This window comes from Lactuca sativa, chromosome 1, assembly GCF_002870075.4.
Source record: "Lactuca sativa cultivar Salinas chromosome 1, Lsat_Salinas_v11, whole genome shotgun sequence".
Lineage (NCBI taxonomy): Eukaryota > Viridiplantae > Streptophyta > Magnoliopsida > Asterales > Asteraceae > Lactuca > Lactuca sativa.
The window spans coordinates 54,314,727-54,335,310 of NC_056623.2; the positions used below are offsets into that span (position 1 = coordinate 54,314,727).

At 35.7% G+C, this 20,584-nt stretch overlaps 1 protein-coding gene and 1 non-coding gene across 2 annotated transcripts; one reads left to right on the forward strand and one right to left on the reverse strand.

Annotated features, from left to right (window-relative positions):
- Positions 1-9,299: 9,299 nt before the first annotated feature.
- LOC111915377 (small nucleolar RNA R71) lies at positions 9,300-9,406 on the reverse strand. The gene has a single exon (XR_002858156.2). It is a non-coding gene; the product is annotated as a small nucleolar RNA R71 (small nucleolar RNA).
- Positions 9,407-13,910: 4,504 nt separating this feature from the next.
- On the forward strand, positions 13,911-14,285 carry LOC128127266 (uncharacterized). Its single transcript, XM_052765713.1, has one exon. It carries the CDS (start codon positions 13,911-13,913, stop codon positions 14,283-14,285), a length of 375 nt encoding a protein of 124 aa, XP_052621673.1.
- Positions 14,286-20,584: the final 6,299 nt, after the last annotated feature.

Sequence of the window (20,584 nt, forward strand, 5' to 3'; positions counted from 1 at the left end):
GCACCCTTTCTGAATCGTTATCCATTTTCCATAATGGATCAATTAGTGACCTAAAGGAATCAAAGGTAAGGTTTTTTAGGAAAACCTCATGCCACGACGTGGTGCATGGATGACCACAACATGGCATGGCTTGTTACGTACGCATATCCTGATGGGCACCATGACGTGGCATGAAGGTTGCCACGACGTGGTGGCTGTTGCAGCCCAAGCCTATGATGTTTTAGGTTTTCTCCCATATTTAAGCATCTTAATTTATGGATTAGCCTCCATCTTCCTATTTTGAAACCCTAGCCTCTAGCATGATTGAGAGCTTGTTTACTTGATTGAAGAGCTTATTCTCGGAATTTGGTGAAGCTTGAGGAAAGAGGAAGTTCATATTGGTTCAAGGAAGTAACGAGGTTGCTTGGATCCATCACCCTCTTTTGATTTCTGAGTATTAAAGGTATAAAGTTCATACCTTGACATTTCATCTTCTTATTTTTGGTCCTTTCCATGGATGCTCTTGGAGTTTAAGAAACTATATAGCTTATTGTGACTCTCAAATGGTCATTAGGTTTCTGAAAATGAGACAAGAGTCATGTTTGGGTTTATCTTGTGTTCATGAGCAAGATTTAGACATATTATGGACTTCATGGACTTAGGGTTATAGATCTTTCCTTGGATTGAAGTCCTAATGGATAAAGTTGGAAACTTTATCCATTAAGTCAATGAGAAGGATTAGATTTGAAGTTTTGAGCCTTGATCTATAAGGATTAAGCTCTTAATGAAGAATTGTAGAATTTGCCAGTAACCACGATCTGCCCAAGGAATGACCACGACATGGTGCAGCCCAACTTCACGATTGTATTGTCCAGACATGCCCACAACGTGGCCAAGGAGGGTCCACGACATGGCGATGTCCTGCATGTTGACTGTTTTGTCCTGTAATGCCCACGATGTTGCCAATAGGTTTCCACATCATGGTGGTTATTGACTTGGTTGACCGTTGACTTTTGGCCAGTTTGACTTGGGGTCAAACTTGGAGGATTTGGGTTGTTGATTGAGGATTTATCTCTTTAGGTGTTAGTCGGTTCGCGGGATTGAGCAGTGTTATACATGAGAGTGTTGTTGTGCTTCTTTGATTGTTTAGTTCATATGAGTTTCTCGCTATGTCATGTATCCCATTGTATATCATTTGCATGGTAGGATAGAGGTATTGCTACAATACAAGTATGCTAGTTGACCGCGATATCTTCTTGTTATGTATGCGAAGTATAGGACACTTAGTGTCATGTTATGTTAGATTTTCTTTGGGACTTTTGGTATGAAAGAATGTGATTAGATCACATCACTTGCATGAAAGACTATGATTGGATCACAACACATGTATGAAAGACTGTGGTTGGATAATAGCACATATATGAAAGACTATAGTTGGATCACAACACTTATATGAAAGATTGTGGTTAACCAAACGCACTCCAGCAACGACTCATAAAGTGCAATGTGTAATTTCTGTTGGGTTTTGCGCATAACATCATTCATGTGGTATACATGCAACCCTAATTGCTTTCGTCTAGGTTTTTCTAACTTGAACATACAACTATGAATACCAAAGCAATAACCCTATGACTAGCATACATAATTCGAAATTGACATATGATTAGGGTTAGAAACTTTACCTCTCATGTTATGTAGCAATAACAACTTTAATCCTTCTTGATATTGACTTCTGAAAGCCTAGTGCCCCAAGTGTTGCACCTCTAATGGAGTCACAAACACTCAATGCAAGAAGATGACTTAGGAGAGAGGTGAAATCGGCTAGAGCAACTCAAAGAAGACATAGGGCCGATTTCCATATGCTAAGGGATACATTTATAGTTGAGGCTATTAGGGTTTTATGGTGGAAACCCTAATTTCCTTGCTTAGAGCTTAAGCAATCCATGGAGCCCTTCTAAAAAGCCACTTGGACGAAATCCATGGGATTCCCATAGATTTCGTCCAATCTCTTCTATTAGGAGTCCATAGCCCAACCAGCAACTAACAGTTAATTGCAATATCAATCCCCTTTATTTAACCAGTCTCTTTTGATCATCAAATTAATTCCAAATTAATTTTCGCTCAATACTAATTAAATAATATGATTTTCAAATAATATATTAATCTTGTAATATATTAATAAAACCATTTTAAGTACCAATTTATTATTCATATAATAAATTTTACTCTCTCTCCTCTAGTCATCCTATCAAGTTGCACGAGTGAAGGCAACCCAAAAGGACAATGCTTATAATCAAATCAAGTACATACCAAAAATAGTTATGGACTTAGATACCTAATCAAAAAGTTTCCCACTTGGATAAGTCTAATAACTATTATTGCGTACGACTTCAAAATCTGATTAGCAATCATAGCTTTCAAAAGCCATTGTCGAACTCTGATCTTATCAGCAACGCGTCCTTTAGATAAGGGATCATATATTCCTCCATTCTAGATATCATATAGACATGAGACATGGATTATAATCTTTCTCTATGTCTATGTGTTGTTTCCCGAATTCTTATATATGAAGACTGAAAACATACTACAATTGAACGCATCAACTTAGTCCAGGCTTGGCCAAGTGCTTAGGGTTGCATCACTAAGTCATCGAGGGGCCCACATAATCGCTTTTATCCCACATTGGGTAAAAGGAACGGAAAAACTTTGACTCATATGCTTGCTCTATTTACTCATCAAATCACACACAACAATATGTTTTATAACACCAAGTTACTGGTGTGTTTATATATTATCAATGAGAAACCGACTTGTAAATTGCAACTATATGTCTCCGTTTCAAGAATATAAGATATTATTGTCTCACAATCACTCGTGATAAAATCCATGAAGTGATTCAAGTGAGCGTGAGTTTAATTCAATACTTAAATCTTATTTCATGAGCACTCATGAACACTACAACAGACTTTTGTTATGTCTAAAATGCATCAAACAATCTACAGTCGGATTCATGACAGTCTTACCTCAATACCTACTTCCTAAGTATGATCAATTGTGGCTGGTTTGAATAATCTTATTATTCGGCAAGTCAAAACATGCGAAGTGAAACACAAGAATAATCAAATCCAATATGGTATCAACACTTTTGAGTACAAATAAAACACCTTTTATTTAATCACCAATCGATTACACATTATTCATTGTATAATGTTTCGGGTAATCAACTTAATACTTGAATTGAAACAATAGTCATCCCATGCTCCAAGCATGCACACTATGTTTACCTATGGTCCTTACTTTGTGAAATAGATCAATTTGAACACATTTCCAATGATGCTCATTTTACAATTCCCAATCCTTATCACAAGTGTAAGAATACCAAATTCTTGCTATGTGTTAGATTCTAACATTTTATGCAATGATCCTTTTGTAATGACATTGCACCAAAGTCTTTTGTCAAATATATTACAAAGTGATCTATAGGATATTGTTACAAGACAACTCCACATATATGAAGTCTCACATTCAAAGTACATTCCTTTGAAATTCCTTCTTGCATAAAAGTTTTTAATCTACATAATTTCTTAATATCCAACTCCCATTATGAAAAACATTTCCATATTTTCCATTTGACAACATATTCTAAATAGGATCCTATCTATTCATAATAATGTCAATATGGTCCATCCATTACTATACTTCCAACTGCCCACAAGTAACCAATCATTGGCGAACCTTAGATTGTACTTGACAGTTGTTTAACTTACTTTAGTCATATCCGATTCCTGCTCTTTTCCCTCTTAACGCCCTAGGCATTTGGAATAGACAGAACGGTGGAATATTACAACATATGCAATCGATCCTATACCCGAAGTGTATGGGATACGATACATAATGTCTTACATAAAGACATGATACTTTACCAGTCTCTCGCTATAATATTGTTATATATAGAATTCCCTTATGTTGAATCTTTTCAACATAACATTCATATATGTCCTTTGAGTAAATTTAATTAGAATTTCTCGATCTAAGCTTGTAGATTTGAAATGGAATGAAGTATAAATTTCTCTCCCTTAATTATAACAAAACAACTTTTCAACCTCTGCGACTTTGCAAAATGAAACTTTTGTTTTCTATAATTAATATAGCTAACTCGCAACATAATATGCATGCTCCCACCAACATGATAATTATATCTTTACCAACATAACACTTATGATCCCACTAGCTTTAACATGTACTCAGAAAACAATTGGACTTCTAGAAATCAATACTTATTGACTTTCTTACCAAACTTCATATTTCTGATATGTGATGCCTCTATAAGACTTTATCTAAGCTCATACACCTTTTATTAGAAAGCTCATATGTGTGTCTAACAATTTCAGAACTTACAACAGTAAGTCTTAAATGTTAAACTAATTTCCAAATCTCACAATTCGAACTATGAAGAGGGATGATGTAATCATAATCGAACTTGAGAATGCAATTAAAGCAATCGCTATCTCCTTAAAATCTTCCTGGTCAAAGTGTTTTCTCACAATCATTTTGATGAAGCGGAGAGAAAATATGGTGTATGCGTTCCTATCCATGTGAATTTGGCATAACCATAATCATAAGACAAGGTTTGTGACAAATCCAAACTCATATGGACTGAACTTGTTCAATCTTAATTTCTTGCCATCTGGCAGCACAAGGGCCTACCATGTCTTCCAAGTTGTTTAGCAGCTCACCTATACCAGTCAATGCACTTTCATTGATCAAGGTGCTTTTCCTTATGCAATCAATTGATAACTCATAGGACTCACATGCATAGTCAACTTTAAATGGAATGGCACAGAAACAAGAATGTGTGTAACATCCCAAAAAATACGGGCCAAAAATTTCATTTTTCAATCAATATTTAGTAAAATCATTTGCAAATAAACATAGTCTAATCAAACCATTTCATAAACATTTACTAAGTCTGAAAACCAAAACAGGTGATCCATCAAAATGTCAGAGTATAAATCCCAGAACAATCCCATGAATGCGGAAACAATGTGTGTGTATGATGTGCCGCTACCGCGTCAGCTCCTTCCTCTTCGACGAAGAGGTACCTGAAACCAAAACTGAAAACCGTAAGCACGAAGCTTAGTGAGTTCCCCCATAATACCACATATCATACAATCATATAATGAACAGCTAGGAGATACGGGCCTCGCCCACACTCCGCTATCTAGGAGGTACGGGCCTCGCCCACACTCCACTACTAACCATAACATACAAGTATCACACAGACAATGAGTATAAACAATTCTACCACACTAGCATATATCATCATCAGACTCAACTAAGAGATACGGGCTCTGCCCACACTCCGATACTATCATATCGTCTATACGGGCCGGCCTTGGTGCCTTAGACCCGTTCATACTGGAAGGAAACTCACCTCGAAAAGTAGCTACCAAAAGTCTAACTGCTGAATTATATGATAAGTCATACGAAACTGATCATAACAAAAAGGTAAAGAGTGTAGAATTATATCTATGGCCAACTCTTCATCAAAATTGACATTCAATTTTAGCAAGCGATCCACATATCTCTGCATCTTCTACAAGTGGGCCATGATGGGTTCACCATCCTTCATTTTGGTTGTGATCATGGAGGCAATGATCTCATACCTCTCCTGTCGAGCACTTTGATGGTATATTTCCATCAAATCATGATACATTTCATAGGGATAGTAGTCCTCATAGGACTTTTGCACCTCAGCAGTCATTGTTGCAATCATAAGACACGACACCTTTGTCGCATCCCTCTCAGAATAGTGTGTTCGGCGTTTTGTTCAGGAGTAGCAGTGGAGACATCAATCTCCTTTAGCTCTTTATCAAGGATATATTCATTGTCCTCATAATGAATAGCCATTTGATGTTTCGAATCCAATCATTGAAATTTGAGCCATCAAAAATGACCCTCCCACATAGGTACATAAGGGAGAAAGAGCCTGAAGGAATTGGTGTTGAAGCATTGTTTGGGGTAGACATCTGAAAAGGAAGAAGAATAAAGTTTAGATTAGATGAGAATCCTTAATATTACACTCAATATGAAATATTAAGGCTAGGATCCAACACAATATTTTACAATTGCGAAGAGGGATGCTGTAATCCAATTGTAAAATATTTGAAGGTAGGTAAATGACGATTTACCAATTTCCACCATAAAAACGAAATAGATTATTAGGTTTTAATTGGTTTGAAATTCCTAGATCTTTGAGATTCATTGAAATTTTCAAAGGCATGTTTAAATCTTGATTGTGCTCTTCAAGTTTGTGACTGGGATGCAGAGGATCACTATTTAGTGCTCGTTTTTCGATCTCTAAATGAACTAAAAAACTTATTTTTGTCCCCAGATTCTACAGTTTACATCATTTTTTGAGCTTAAAAAGATAAATTTACGTTAGTGAGTGTAATCGACATAATATTTCTCGGTTGGTGTTTTTCTACCCATTCAGTTGGGTTTTTGACATGTCTTGCATGGGTTCCTCATCTCTTATTCTATAGGAGGATGAGAGTTGGGCTTCTTCTTATGAAGTCCAAAATTCTTAAAGGAATTGACGGCTCATTAACTTGTTTTTACAAGTTCACCTAAGCTTCTTAGGTCCCCTCCTCCTATTCTACAGGTTGGTGGGAGATGGTTTTCTTGCACGAAATCCATAATATAGCACCACGTGCTTCTCATTTGAATTGACGGTTTTCATCACCACTTGTCATCACAAGTGCAACTCGAGTTTCTTGAGTTCCCCTCCTCCTATTCTACAGGTTGGTGGGAGATGGTTTTCTTGCATGAAATCCATAATATAGCACATCGTGCTTTGCATCGGAATCGACGGTATTCATTTTACTTGTTAATGCAAGTGCAACCTGTGTTTCATGGGTTCCCCACCGCCTAGTCTACGGGTCATGGTGGGAGTTTGACTTCCTCTTATGAAGTTCAAAAATTTATAAGGAATTGATGGATTTTATCTTGTGTATACAAGATTGCCTAGGCTTCTTAGGCCCCCACCACTTATTCTACAAGTCTTGGTGGGAGTTGGACTCATATTATAATGTCCAAATGGTTTCGGAAAGGAATTGACGGATTTGAAATAAGATAAATTCATCACGAGCAATTAAGGCGAATAAAAGATGTTTGGCAGATTGACCATGTCTCAGTGCTTTCATTATATCTGGCTCCTCGGGACTCCGATTTAGGCGATTCAAGATGTTTCGGAAACTGGACACAATTATCTACAAGTTTGAAGTTTTGAGTTTTCGCTGAATCAGTCATTTTCCTGGTCATAATCGATGTTGAAGTTGAAGTTAGTTTGCTGTTAGGAAAAAAAAGAAAAAAAAAAAAAAGAGCTGAAAATTAAAAATTGAATTAAAGTGGAAGATCAAGGGCTAGAGTTGTACTAAGCTGAAAGTTGAAGGCTAGGGGTAATGCTGTTTAATTCTTGATAGCTGGAGGATCATTCGTGCACTTATGCTTTTATATATATATATATATATATATATATATATATATATATATATATATATATATATATATATATATATATATATATATATATATATATATATATAAAATTGTTTACGTGATCAAAGGGACGATAAGACGAAAAAAAAAACCTACGCAAAGTAAAAAAAACCACGGCCGCCATTCCTTCACACATTTTTCACCACCGTCCACCTTCGATTATTTTGATGTTGCACAATCCATAAACACACGGATGCTATGAGATGGAGAGGCGCACAATATGGGAAATGGAACGAATGAATTGGTTAATTTCTTAACTTTGTTTTAATCTTTTATTTTCGTTTTCTTTGTCTATTTATCATCTGCTACTGTAACTTATGTTTAATAACTTATGTTTAATAGCTTTGTGTGCACAGTTTAATTTGAGAATGATGTTTAGGTTTTATTTTTTTTCAGTTTTTCAATTTTAGTTTAATGGAGTAGTAATCTTGTGGGTTTGGTTGATTAGGGTAAGATGGTAATTTTAATGTAGTTGATTTTGTTAAAACCAATTTTGTTGAAATTGAATGACATATTCAAATGTGTGCTTATTTTAAAAATATGAAGTTTTGACCGGTAACTTTGATTTTGGCTAACATTTGATCAACGTTGGTTAGGGTTAATTTACTTGGTTTAATTTTAATATTTACATGCTTATATTGACTTCGAGAGAAGTTTTATTTGTGACATCGTTTGAATATGAATGTGCGGTTTCGTTATCTCGCTTAAACTTAACATAGACGTGTGTTAGGGCTTTTTTTTAACAAAACCATTGGACTTAATGCTTTTTAAAATCATGAACTACATAGAGATATGAGTGAATGTTTTTTAAATCGAATCATGAGACCGAGAGGTAATTGATAACTTTTGTTGGTGTTAAGTTATTCGTTTCTATATAATTGGTTTAACAAATTAGTTGCATTAGAAGAACCGTTGAACCCGTATAAGTCAACTAAACCCCATATTTCTCATAATTTTTAAATCGTTTAATTGTTTTCCTTGTTTGTTCGATTATTCTAGTTGTCATTTTTACGTTGCTAAATTTAGTTTAATTTTATTTTAGTAGTTTCTTTAGTTTAATAAAATCAATCACTTTTGCAATCAATTGCCTAGTTCTCTCTTCCTTAGAATATGATAGTCTCTGTGGGTTCGATATCTGGTCTTACGACTATATTACTTGCACGACCTCGTATACTTGCGAGTACGCGGTTTCGTCAACAAGTTTTTGGCGCCGTTGCCGGGGACTATTTTTACTTTTAAGTTAGAACATTAGGTAGTTGTTATTCTCTTAAACATCTTGAGGATATTTTACTCTGGCCGATCGAAGATTCAGACCACCTGAATTTGTGCTTGATTGGGAGATTGAAAGAACTTTGAGAGGGTTGAGGAGACTTCAGATTCAAGAAGATATGGGAGATAACGTAAACAATAATGGAAACAGAGGTTTCGAAGGAACAAACCCGCCAATTGTCAGTGCAACAATTAATGCTAACAATTTTGAATTCAAACCTGTGATGTTTCAGATGATCAATAACAATGGTCTCTTTGGAGGTATGTCTAGTGATGAGCCCTTGTCCCATCTGCGTTCCTTTAACCAGATGTGCGATAATTTCAAACAAAGAGGCATGACGTCTGATGAATTTAGGTTAAGATTATTTCCGTACACACTACAAGGGAAAGCTAGAGACTGGTTTGAGTCTTTGCCTTCTGATTCCATCACCACTTGGGAGGAATTAAGAGAAAAATTCCTAAAAAGATTTTTCCCACCCACGCGAAATGCAAATCTAAGAAATGTCATCACATCATTCCGACAAATGGATGGTGAATCGTTATGGGAAGTGTGGGAGAGATGGAACAATTTGTTGAGAAAATGTCCGACACATCGACTCCCTGATGATGTGAAACTTGAGACATTTTACCAAGGTTTGGATGCTCAAACACGCATGCTAGTAGATACATCAGCTGGAGGAGCTTTGCTCACAAAGAGCTATGAGGAGAGCGTGGAGATATTAGATAGAATAGCAACCAATAATTTCCAGTGGCCCACAGATAGGGTACATGCAAGTGGTTCGAAAGGAAGTACACCGGCTGAAGTTCGTCTTGTAGCTCAAAATGATGCATTAGCAGCCGAGTTGGCCACAATCAAGAGCATGATGAAGAATATGATGTCAAGCAATAGGATGAAAAAGAAGAAGGTTGACTTTTGTGCGGTTTGTCAAGGCGTCCATGATTATAGTGAATGCCCACAGAATCCTGAATCTGTATTTTTCATGGGAAGTCAAAATTTCCCACGACAAAACAATCCATACTCTGAAACATACAATTCAGGATGGAGAAATCATTCTAATTTCTCATGGGGTGGACAACTACAACAAATGCATCCTCCGCAAGAGCAGTTTCAGCAAAGGCCTCAAAACCCGCCGGGGTTTTATCAAATGCCAAATCAACAAGTGAGACCACAAGGAGGTGCATTCCACCAGGCATCAGGAAGTAGTTCAAAACCAGCAACGCCTTCATCAAATCAAGAGATGTCACCTTTTGAGAAAGCAATGATGGAGTTTATGATCAAACAAGATCAAAAGACCGAGGCACGTGAAAAGAATCAAGCAATTGCTATGAGAAATTTAGAAAATCAATTAGGGCAATTAGCACAAGCACTGAACTCACGAGAACCTGGAACGTTGCCAAGTAACACCCAAAATCCAAGTAATGTCAATGATAAGAGGCAATGTAATGCCATCACACTTAGATCGGGAAAGGTGTTAGCTCCAAAGAATCATGACTTACCAGTCACAGATGATGAGCAACACCCGGTAAGTGTTGAGACTCATAAGAAGAAGCACGAATTGAAAGATGATGAAAAAGAGTATGTCGAGATTGAGGACATAACTGATGAGGAGTATGGGCCGAAGAAAGTGAACAAGGAAGGTCCAACAAGTTCAAGTCCAAGTGCTGGAAATCAAAAGAAGGCCCAAGAAAAACATGCTCGAACTGGTGCGATAGTTGCACCAACAAATTTGCCTTTCCCACCTAGGCAAAGTAAGTCTAAAGTCGATGATGGGCAATTTAAAAAGTTCTTAGAGATCCTTTCTCAACTTCATATCAATATCCCTTTTGTTGAAGCCTTGAAACAAATGCCCACATATGCAAAGTTTATGAAGGATGTTCTTACAAAGAAAAGAGTTTTTGGAGAATTTGAGACTGTTGCAATGACAAAAAGTTGCACATCAATAATCCAAAACAAATTGCCTGTGAAAAAGGATGATCCAGGTAGTTTCGTTCTGCCTTGTAGAATTGGAAAGTTACACAAGATAGGCTTATGTGATTTTGGAGCAAGCATAAATTTGATGCCTCTGTCTATTTTTTGAAGATTAGGAATTGGAGAAGCTAGGCCAACCACTATCTCACTCCAGCTGGCAGATCGATCAGTGGTATATCCAGAAGGTAAAATCAAGGATATTGTTATCAAAATCGACAATCTCTTTGTTCCTGCGGATTTTATCATTTTGGATTATGAAGCCGATGACGATTGTGGAATAATTTTGGGAAGGCCATTTTTAGCTACAGCTGGAGCTTTGATTGATGTGAAAAAAGGAGAAATCACATTGAGAGTGAATGATGAGCAAAGGACATTCAATATGTTTAAGGCTGTGAAGCAACCTTTTAATATGGAAGAGTGTTCATTTGTACGAGTCATAGATAACTTGGTACATGCAGAAGTGGCTCAATTGAGTAAAGTGACTCATGATATTGAGGAAATTGAAGAATGGAAAATAAAGGAAGATGTGAGATGGGTCAAGGAGGAGTTGGACCTAAAGGATAGGGTAACTGCACCAACATTACCCTCTATTGAAAAAACACCGGATTTGGAGCTGAAGCAGCTTCCAACACACTTAAAATATGCATACTTAAGAAATGATGATACATTGCCTGTAACTATCTCATCTCAATTGTCGAGTGTGCAGGAAAAAGAATTGGTTGATGTTCTCAAGGAAAATGAGAAAGCAATTGGATGGACGTTAGCAGACATAAAAGGAATTAGTCCGGCAATGTGTATGCATAAGATAAATTTGGAGGAGGGAGCAAAAACATATGTTGAACACCAAAGGAGACTGAATCCATGTATGAAGGATGTTGTAAAAAGGGAAATCATCAAATGGTTAGATGCGGGGATTATCTACCCGATTGCCGATAGTGAGTGGATTAGTCCATTGCATTGTGTTCCCAAGAAAGGTGGAGCAACAGTAGTCCAAAATGAGATTGGGGAAATGATCACAAAGAGGACAGTGACAGGCTGGAGGATTTATATAGATTACAGAAAGTTAAATACCGCAACTAGGAAGGACCATTTCCCATTACCGTTCATTGATCAGATGTTGGATCGTCTTGCTGGTAAGTCATTTTACTGCTTTTTGGATGGATACTCTGGATATAATCAGATTTCTATTGCACCAGAAGATCAACACAAAACTACTTTCACGTGTCCATTTGGTACCTTTGCTTTTAGACGCATGCCTTTTGGTTTATGTAATGCCCCAGCTACATTCCAAAGGTACATGATGTCTATTTTTTCAGACATGGTTGAAAATTTTGTTGAAGTCTTTATGGATGATTTTTCAGTCCATGGTGATACATTTGAGAGTTGCTTGAAAAACCTGAATGCGGTATTGCAAAAGTGTGTTCAACATAATCTTGTGCTAAATTGGGAAAAATGCCATTTTATGGTAAAAGAGGGTATTGTGTTGGGACACAAGGTTTCTGAAAAAGGAATTGAGGTTGACCGAGCAAAGATTGAGATTATTGAAAGACTTGAAGCACCTATCAATGTCAAGGGCATTCGCAGCTTTCTAGGGCATGCTGGATTCTATAGGCGTTTCATAAAAGATTTCTCAAAAATAGCAAAGCCACTTACCCAACTTTTGGAGCAAGATTGAGAGTTTATCTTTGATGGTTCATGCAAAAGAGCATTTGAGGAGTTGAAAAGAAGACTTACTAGTGCACCTGTCATTGTTGCACCTGATTGGGATGAGCCATTTGAGATCATGAGTGATGCAAGTGATACAACCATTGGTGCAGTACTTGGGCAGCGAAGAGGAAAGTTTTTCCACACGATTTACTATGCTAGCACCACCCTGAATGGCGCCCAATTAAACTACACAACCACTGAAAAAGAGTTTTTAGCTGTGGTATTCTCACTTGAAAAGTTCAGATCATATCTTATTGGTGCAAAAGTGATTGTATACACGGATCATGCAGCAATCAGATACTTGATGGCAAAAAAGGATGCCAAGGCAAGACTGATCAGGTGGATTTTGTTGTTGCAAGAGTTTGATCTGGAGGTGCGAGACAAGAAAGGAGTTGAGAATGTGGTTGCATATCACCTATCAAGGTTAGATAAAGAGAGTACAAAATATGATCAACCAGTGATTCAAGATAGCTTTCCAGATGAGAGGATTTTGAGAGTGAGTGGAGAACACCCATGGTATGCTAACATTGTGAATTACTTGGTTGGTGGTGTATTTCCTGATGGGTTTAGTTGGCATCAAAAGAAGAAGCTAATGTCTGATGCTAAATTCTATTTTTGGGATAAGCCGTATTTGTTTAGACTAAATGTTGATAAGATGTGAAGGAGGTGTATCCCAGAAATGGAACAGAAGCAAATTCTAGAAAAATGTCACAACTCAGAATATGGAGGTCACTTTCAAGGTGAAAAGATTGCAATACGTGTCCTGCATTCAGGATTTTATTGGCCAAGTCTATTTAAAGATGCGTATGAGTTTGTGAAAAGATGTAACAGATGCCAGCGGACTGGAAATATTGGAAGAAGACAAGAGATGCCACTAAGTAATATAATGGAAGTGGAGTTGTTTGATGTTTGGGGGATTGATTTCATGGGACCCTTTGTGCCTTCTGATGGAAAGATGTATATCTTAGTTGCAGTAGATTACGTCTCTAAATGGGTTGAAGCTGTAGCATGTGTGAGAAATGATGCGAGAACCGTAATCAATTTTCTAAAAAAGCAAATATTCTCTAGATTTGGCACTCCTAGGGCTATCATCAGTGATGAAGGCACTCATTTTTGCAATAGAATGTTAGGAGCCATCTTAGCTAAGTACCAGATAAAGCATCGAGTTGCCACTGCTTACCATCCTCAGACGAATGGCCTTGCTGAAGCCAATAACAAATAGTTGAAGACCATTCTTGAAAAAGTTGTAAATGGGTCAAGAAAAGATTGGTCAACAAAGTTAGATGACACTTTATGGGCTTATAGGACTGCCTACAGAACAAGTTTGGGGACGTCCCCATATCAGCTAGTGTTTGGAAAAGCATGCCACTTGCCACTAGAGTTGGAGCACAAAGCTTATTGGGCATTGAAAGAGTTGAATTTAGACATGAAGGCAGCTGGAAAGAAAAGAATGGAGCAGTTGGTGGAACTTGAAGAGTTTAGGATGCAAGCGTATGAGAATGCCAAAATTCAAAAGGAAAAAGTTAAGAAATGGCATGACAAGAAGATCTTGAGAAGGGAATTTACTGAAGGACAATTAGTTTTATTTTTCAATTCAAGATTAAAGTTATTCCCAGGAAAGCTGAAGTCAAGATGGTCTGGCCCTTTTAGGATTGCCAGGGTTTGTCCAGGAGGTGCATTGGAGCTAATAAATGAGAAGGATGGAGAAAGATTCCTTGTGAATGGGCAACGAGTGAAACATTATTTTGGAGAAGAAAAAGAGGATGTGGCTGTGCTTCACCTGAAGCCAGTTGGAGAATGATCTGGTCATTTTTTTTTTCTTGTTTTAGTTTTAGTTTTAATTTTTATTTTTATTTTAGTTTTTTTTTTATTTTATTATTTGTTTTGGTTTTGGTTTTATTTTATTTTTGTTTTTGAAATTTTCATTTATTTTTGTTTATTCATGGTTTCATATTTCATTTTATTTGTTTTGTTTTGTTCTAATAAATCTGTCGAGTGTGCAGCCCTTGTTTGCTATCCAGGTAGTTGGTGGTGAAGTGAGAGTCGTGGAAAGGAATAAGTTCGAACTATGCTTAGAGATCAGCCGTCAACAATATGAGTTCTTGGATTATCATATTATGTGAGACGACATACCATCAGGGAGTATTCTTTTTATTCTATTTTTATTGCTCGGGACGAGCAATGTTTAAAGTTTAGGGAAGTGTTTAGTGCTCGTTTTTCGATCTCTAAATGAACTAAAAAACTTATTTTTGTCCCCAGATTTTACAGTTTACATCATTTTTTGAGCTTAAAAAGATAAATTTACGTTAGTGAGTGTAATCGACATAATATTTCTCGGTTGGTGTTTTTCTACCCATTCAGTTGGGTTTTTGACATGTCTTGCATGGGTTCCTCATCTCTTATTCTATAGGAGGATGAGAGTTGGGCTTCTTCTTATGAAGTCCAAAATTCTTAAAGGAATTGACGGCTCATTAACTTGTTTTTACAAGTTCACCTAAGCTTCTTAGGTCCCCTCCTCCTATTCTACAGGTTGGTGGGAGATGGTTTTCTTGCACGAAATCCATAATATAGCACCACGTGCTTCTCATTTGAATTGACGGTTTTCATCACCACTTGTCATCACAAGTGCAACTCGAGTTTCTTGAGTTCCCCTCCTCCTATTCTACAGGTTGGTGGGAGATGGTTTTCTTGCATGAAATCCATAATATAGCACATCGTGCTTTGCATCGGAATCGACGGTATTCATTTTACTTGTTAATGCAAGTGCAACCTGTGTTTCATGGGTTCCCCACCGCCTAGTCTACGGGTCATGGTGGGAGTTTGACTTCCTCTTATGAAGTTCAAAAATTTATAAGGAATTGATGGATTTTATCTTGTGTATACAAGATTGCCTAGGCTTCTTAGGCCCCCACCACTTATTCTACGAGTCTTGGTGGGAGTTGGACTCATATTATAATGTCCAAATGGTTTCGGCAAGGAATTGACGGATTTGAAAGAAGATAAATTCATCACGAGCAATTAAGGCGAATAAAAGATGTTTGGCAGATTGACCATGTCTCAGTGCTTTCATCATATCTGGCTCCTCGGGACTCCGATTTAGGCGATTCAAGATGTTTCGGAAACTGAACACAAGTATCTACAAGTTTGAAGTTTTGAGTTTTCGCTGAATCGGTTGTTTTCCTGGTCATAATCGATGTTGAAGTTGAAGTTAGTTTGCTGTTAGGAAAAAAAAAAGAGCTGAAAATTAAAAATTGAATTAAAGTGGAAGATCAAGGGCTAGAGTTGTACTAAGCTGAAAGTTGAAGGCTAGGGGTAATGTTGTTCAATTCTTGATAGTTGGAGGATCATTCATGCACTTATGCTTTATATATATATATATATATATATATATATATATATATATATATATATATATATATATATATATATATATATATATAATTGTTTACGTGATCAAAGGGACGATAAGACGAAAAAAAACCTACGCAAAGTAAAAAAAACCACGGCCGCCATTCCTTCACACATTTTTCACCACCGTCCACCTTCGATTATTTTGATGTTGCACAATCCATAAACACACGGATGCTATGAGATGGAGAGGCGCACAATATGGGAAATGGAACGAATGAATTGGTTAATTTCTTAACTTTGTTTTAATCGTTTATTATCGTTTTTTTTGTCTATTTGTGTATTTATCATACTGTAACTTATGTTTAATAGCTTTGTGTGCACAGTTTAATTTGAGAATGATGTTTAGGTTTTATTTTTTATAGTTTTTCAATTTTAGTTTAATGGAATAGTAATCTTGTGGGTTTGGTTGATTAGGGTAAGATGGTAATTTTAATGTAGTTGATTTTGTTAAAACCAATTTTGTTGAAATTGAATGACATATTCAAATGTGTGCTTATTTTAAAAATATGAAGTTTTGACCGGTAACTTTGATTTTGGCTAACATTTGATCAACGTTGGTTAGGGTTAATTTACTTGGTTTAATTTTAATATTTACATGCTTATATTGACTTCGAGAGAAGCTTTATTTGTGACATCGTTTGAATATGAATGTGCGGTTTTGTTATCTCGCTTAAACTTAACATAGACGTGTGTTAGGGCTTTTTTTTAACAAAACCATTGGACTTAATGCTTTTTAAAATCATGAACTACATAGAGATATGATTGAATGTTTTTTAAATCGAATCATGAAACCGAGAGGTAATTGATAACTTTTGTTGGTGTTAAGTTATTCGTTTCTATATAATTGGTTTAACAAATTAGTTGCATTAGAAGAACCGTTGAACCCGTATAAGTCAACTAAACCTCATATTTCTCATAATTTTTAAATCGCTTAATTGTTTTCCTTGTTTGTTCGATTATTCTAGTTGTCATTTTTACGTTGCTGAATTTAGTTTAATTTTATTTTAGTAGTTTCTTTAGTTTAATAAAATCAATCACTTTTGCAATCAATTGCCTAGTTCTCTCTTTCTTATAATAGGATAGTCTCTGTGGGTTCGATATCTGGTCTTACGACTATATTACTTGCACGACCTCGTATACTTGCGAGTACGCGTTTTCGTCAACAATCAGTCAATCACAAACAAGGTGTGAATAACCATGCAAATTAACATGGTACAACCAATGTTACAAATCACCTAATCAATATGCCGGTTAACCACACACGCTCCATTCATCTATGATTAACCTCAAGCTACCCTTTGCCACACATTGTCAGTCCCAGATTAGTGTGTCGGTTAACCACACACGCTCTACTAACGGATTAACAAGGTGCAAAGTGTAATTTCATGGATTAGCACCATTTTCACATTTTTCCTAAAGAAATTAGATTAGGAATTAAATAGAAGTTTAGTTACTGTATATTTATCATTATACTTTTAATGAGGGAGAATTAGTGTCCTAACATACCCGTTTGTCTAATGAACCTCCACAAGTCAAGGAAGTAGTGGGTGAGAGTGGACACTCATTAAACCACTATTTTATAGACAGTAACCTTATACCCCCCTTATAGACCGACTTCGTGAATGAGGCCTACTAACGGTAAGAGCGACTTGTCATATATATATATATATATATATATATATATATATATATATATATATATATATATATATATATATATATATTAAACTTATAATATTATAAAGTATAAGGGTTGAATTTTAACTTTTAAAACTCTAGGGTTTGGAATTAAAGTTTCGTTTAATGAGACTTTGCAAATTCCAAAACTTGAGGGCAAGTTTTGAAACTTGTCAAAACTCTTCACATTCATAACCTATGAGTTTAATTTGATTTTAATGATGAGACCTTTCATTTTCCATAACTTGAGGACAAGTTATGAAGGTCATTAAACATCAATTAGATCATATTTCCAACAACTAAATTATCATATAATTCTCTATCTAACTAAACTCATATACAAGGCAATTCTATATCAACAATGTTAAAACAATTTGGTTTATTATATAAAACAACAACTATTTTAAAACTTTGATAAATTATCTTTCAATTGGACGAGTATGATCACTACCATATCTTAAAAAACATATTTTTATGATTCAAAGTAGTTTGGGGTAATGATTATATCCAATTTTGGCCAAAAACATGAATTTCTGCACTCTGATTAGCCAACTCGACGAGTCCATGAACTGCACTCTGACTCTACTTCGGGTAAAGTCCACTGTCTAACTCTATTAAGTTCTTATTTGGAGATTCTTATTACATATTGTGAATGGGTCACATGTTGATGTTTTTAAGAATCAAAGAAAAGATAGGAAGCTTAAAGTAAGTATATGTTGATTCTGATTGCGAAGGTGGGTTTCGATCGCATGGTTCGGTAATCAGAATTTTGAGCTGTTGCTTAAGAGTTATAATATATTGCTTACGAATAGATAACAACAAGGTTTTCATGTGGATTGTAAGGATAAGTTTTTCCGCAAAGTTTTAAAATAAAAGAAAAAAAAGGTTTTAATTTTATTTATTTTAAAAATATCCTTACAATGACATTTGTGGAAAATTGTTGCTTATATATTTCTAGTAATAGCAATATTGGAAAGTGGATTTGATTCTTTCATTTGTGGAAGTGTCTGAATTTACCAAATGAAAAAAGTTTTTCATCACCCAAGTTTCAATTGGACAGAAACTTGGAATCATACAAGTTGTATTGTATGATGAATGAGAATTTTCATCTTTGAAAAATTAAGACTAATTCTTTGATCACATGTATATGTGAGTCAATTGAAGGACTAAGGAATTAGGTACACTAGGTGTGCGCTGGTCAAGGTCCACCACAAAGATTGATTTGTCATGATTTACTAAAGATTAGTAAATATGATTATACTTATGAAGTTAAGTATAATTCTGTAACATTGGAAAGGTTACAATGTATGACAAAACAAATAAGAAGAATCAAATTAGGCAGAAAGATAAAAGTTTCTCAAATCTGAAAGGATGGGAGAGTACTTTAGTATCATATTTCATGATCATCTTAATGATTATGAAACCATATCACAAATTCATACTCTAAGGACGTCTTAGTGCATTGTTATGACTAAGAAGAGAGGTCATGAATTGTTGGATTGGTTAAAATCAAGAAGATGAGTCATACTTCGTTCCAAAACAATTCTTAGAGTCGTACTCCAAGATTGTAACTTTGAGTGACATAAAGGAAAATTTATTAACACTAGTCAAATGTAAGAGTAAAATGTTTTCTACTCTTGTACATTTGAGATTGGTAAGTTGTGATGTCTTGGATGAGACAAAGACCAACTAAGATCAATTGTGTGAAGTGTTAGTCTTGATAAGAATCCGCACTATCCTTTGACTATTTGTTTTGTCAAGGAATGGTTCTTGACTGGGGAAACTTATATGTCAAGGGGACAGTGGGAGCCTTAAAGATCCTGAAAGAGTTACAAGATTTAATCAAGAGTAAAACCTGTAATTTATCACTAGCACACGACTTAAGGTTTGCAACCTATCGTGTTGACATAATTCTTATTTCTATACCTACTTCAAATAAGTTGAATTTGCATGTGAGTTATCAGAGTTCAACTTGGAAGCATTGGTGGGCCTTGTGCTACCAAGGTGACAAGAAACTAAGACTGAACAAGTTTAATCCATGTAAGGTTGAATTTGTCACTAACCTTATCTTGTGATTATGGTTTTGACAAATTCACATGGATAGGAACTCATAAAATATAAAATCTAAGTGTCATAAGGTTTCTCTCCGATTCATGAAAATGATGGTGAGGAAACGCTTTCACTAAGTAGATTTTACGTAGATATCAATTGTGTTATTTGCATTTTCAAAAGTCGTTAGTGGAGCGCGTGTGGTTAACCGGCACACTAACATGGACTTATGAAAAATGGCAAATGCCTAAGCAATTGAGACTATGATTATGGCATCCCTTTTCACAGTTCTGAAAATTGTTTAGACACACATGTGAGCTATCTAAGAAAGGATGTATGAATCTAAATTTCAGAAGTCCAGCAGATTTCTGGAAATATGTCAGAGCTAGTGGGAGCATAAGTGTTATGCTAATAATCATCATGTTAGTGGGAGCATGATAATTATGATTAGTATTGCAAGCTAGCAATGTTAATTATAGAAAACAAAGTTTCAATTCGTGAAGTTGCAGGGGTTGAAAAGGTGTTTTGCTATAATTAAGGGAGAGGAAATTATACTTCGTTTCAATTCTAAAGCTTAGATTGAGATTTTAATCATCTTTAGTCAAGGATATATGTATGAATTTTATGTCTGAATGGTTCGAGTTAAGGAAATTCTATATATATTGCGTTCTCAAAATTCAATTATGACTACGGCATCCCTCTTCATAGTTAAATTTTGAAAACATGGCAAATAAAAAATATTGTAGCAAAAGACTTGTCTAGTATCATGTCTTTATGTCAAACATCATGAATCGTGTCCCATATGCTTCGGATATAGGATCGATTTCATGTGCTATAATATTTATTTTTTCTAAATTTTCTAAATGCTTAAGGCATTGAGAAGGGAAAAGTCTAGAACTGGATATGACTAAAGTGATTAAGCAATTGTCGTGGACAATCTGAGGTTCGCCAAAGATTGGTTGC

Bases quoted from the DNA above. Each gene is read 5' to 3' on its own strand.
- LOC128127266 (XM_052765713.1), top strand. From the start codon at position 13,911: ATGAAGGCAGCTGGAAAGAAAAGAATGGAGCAGTTGGTGGAACTTGAA.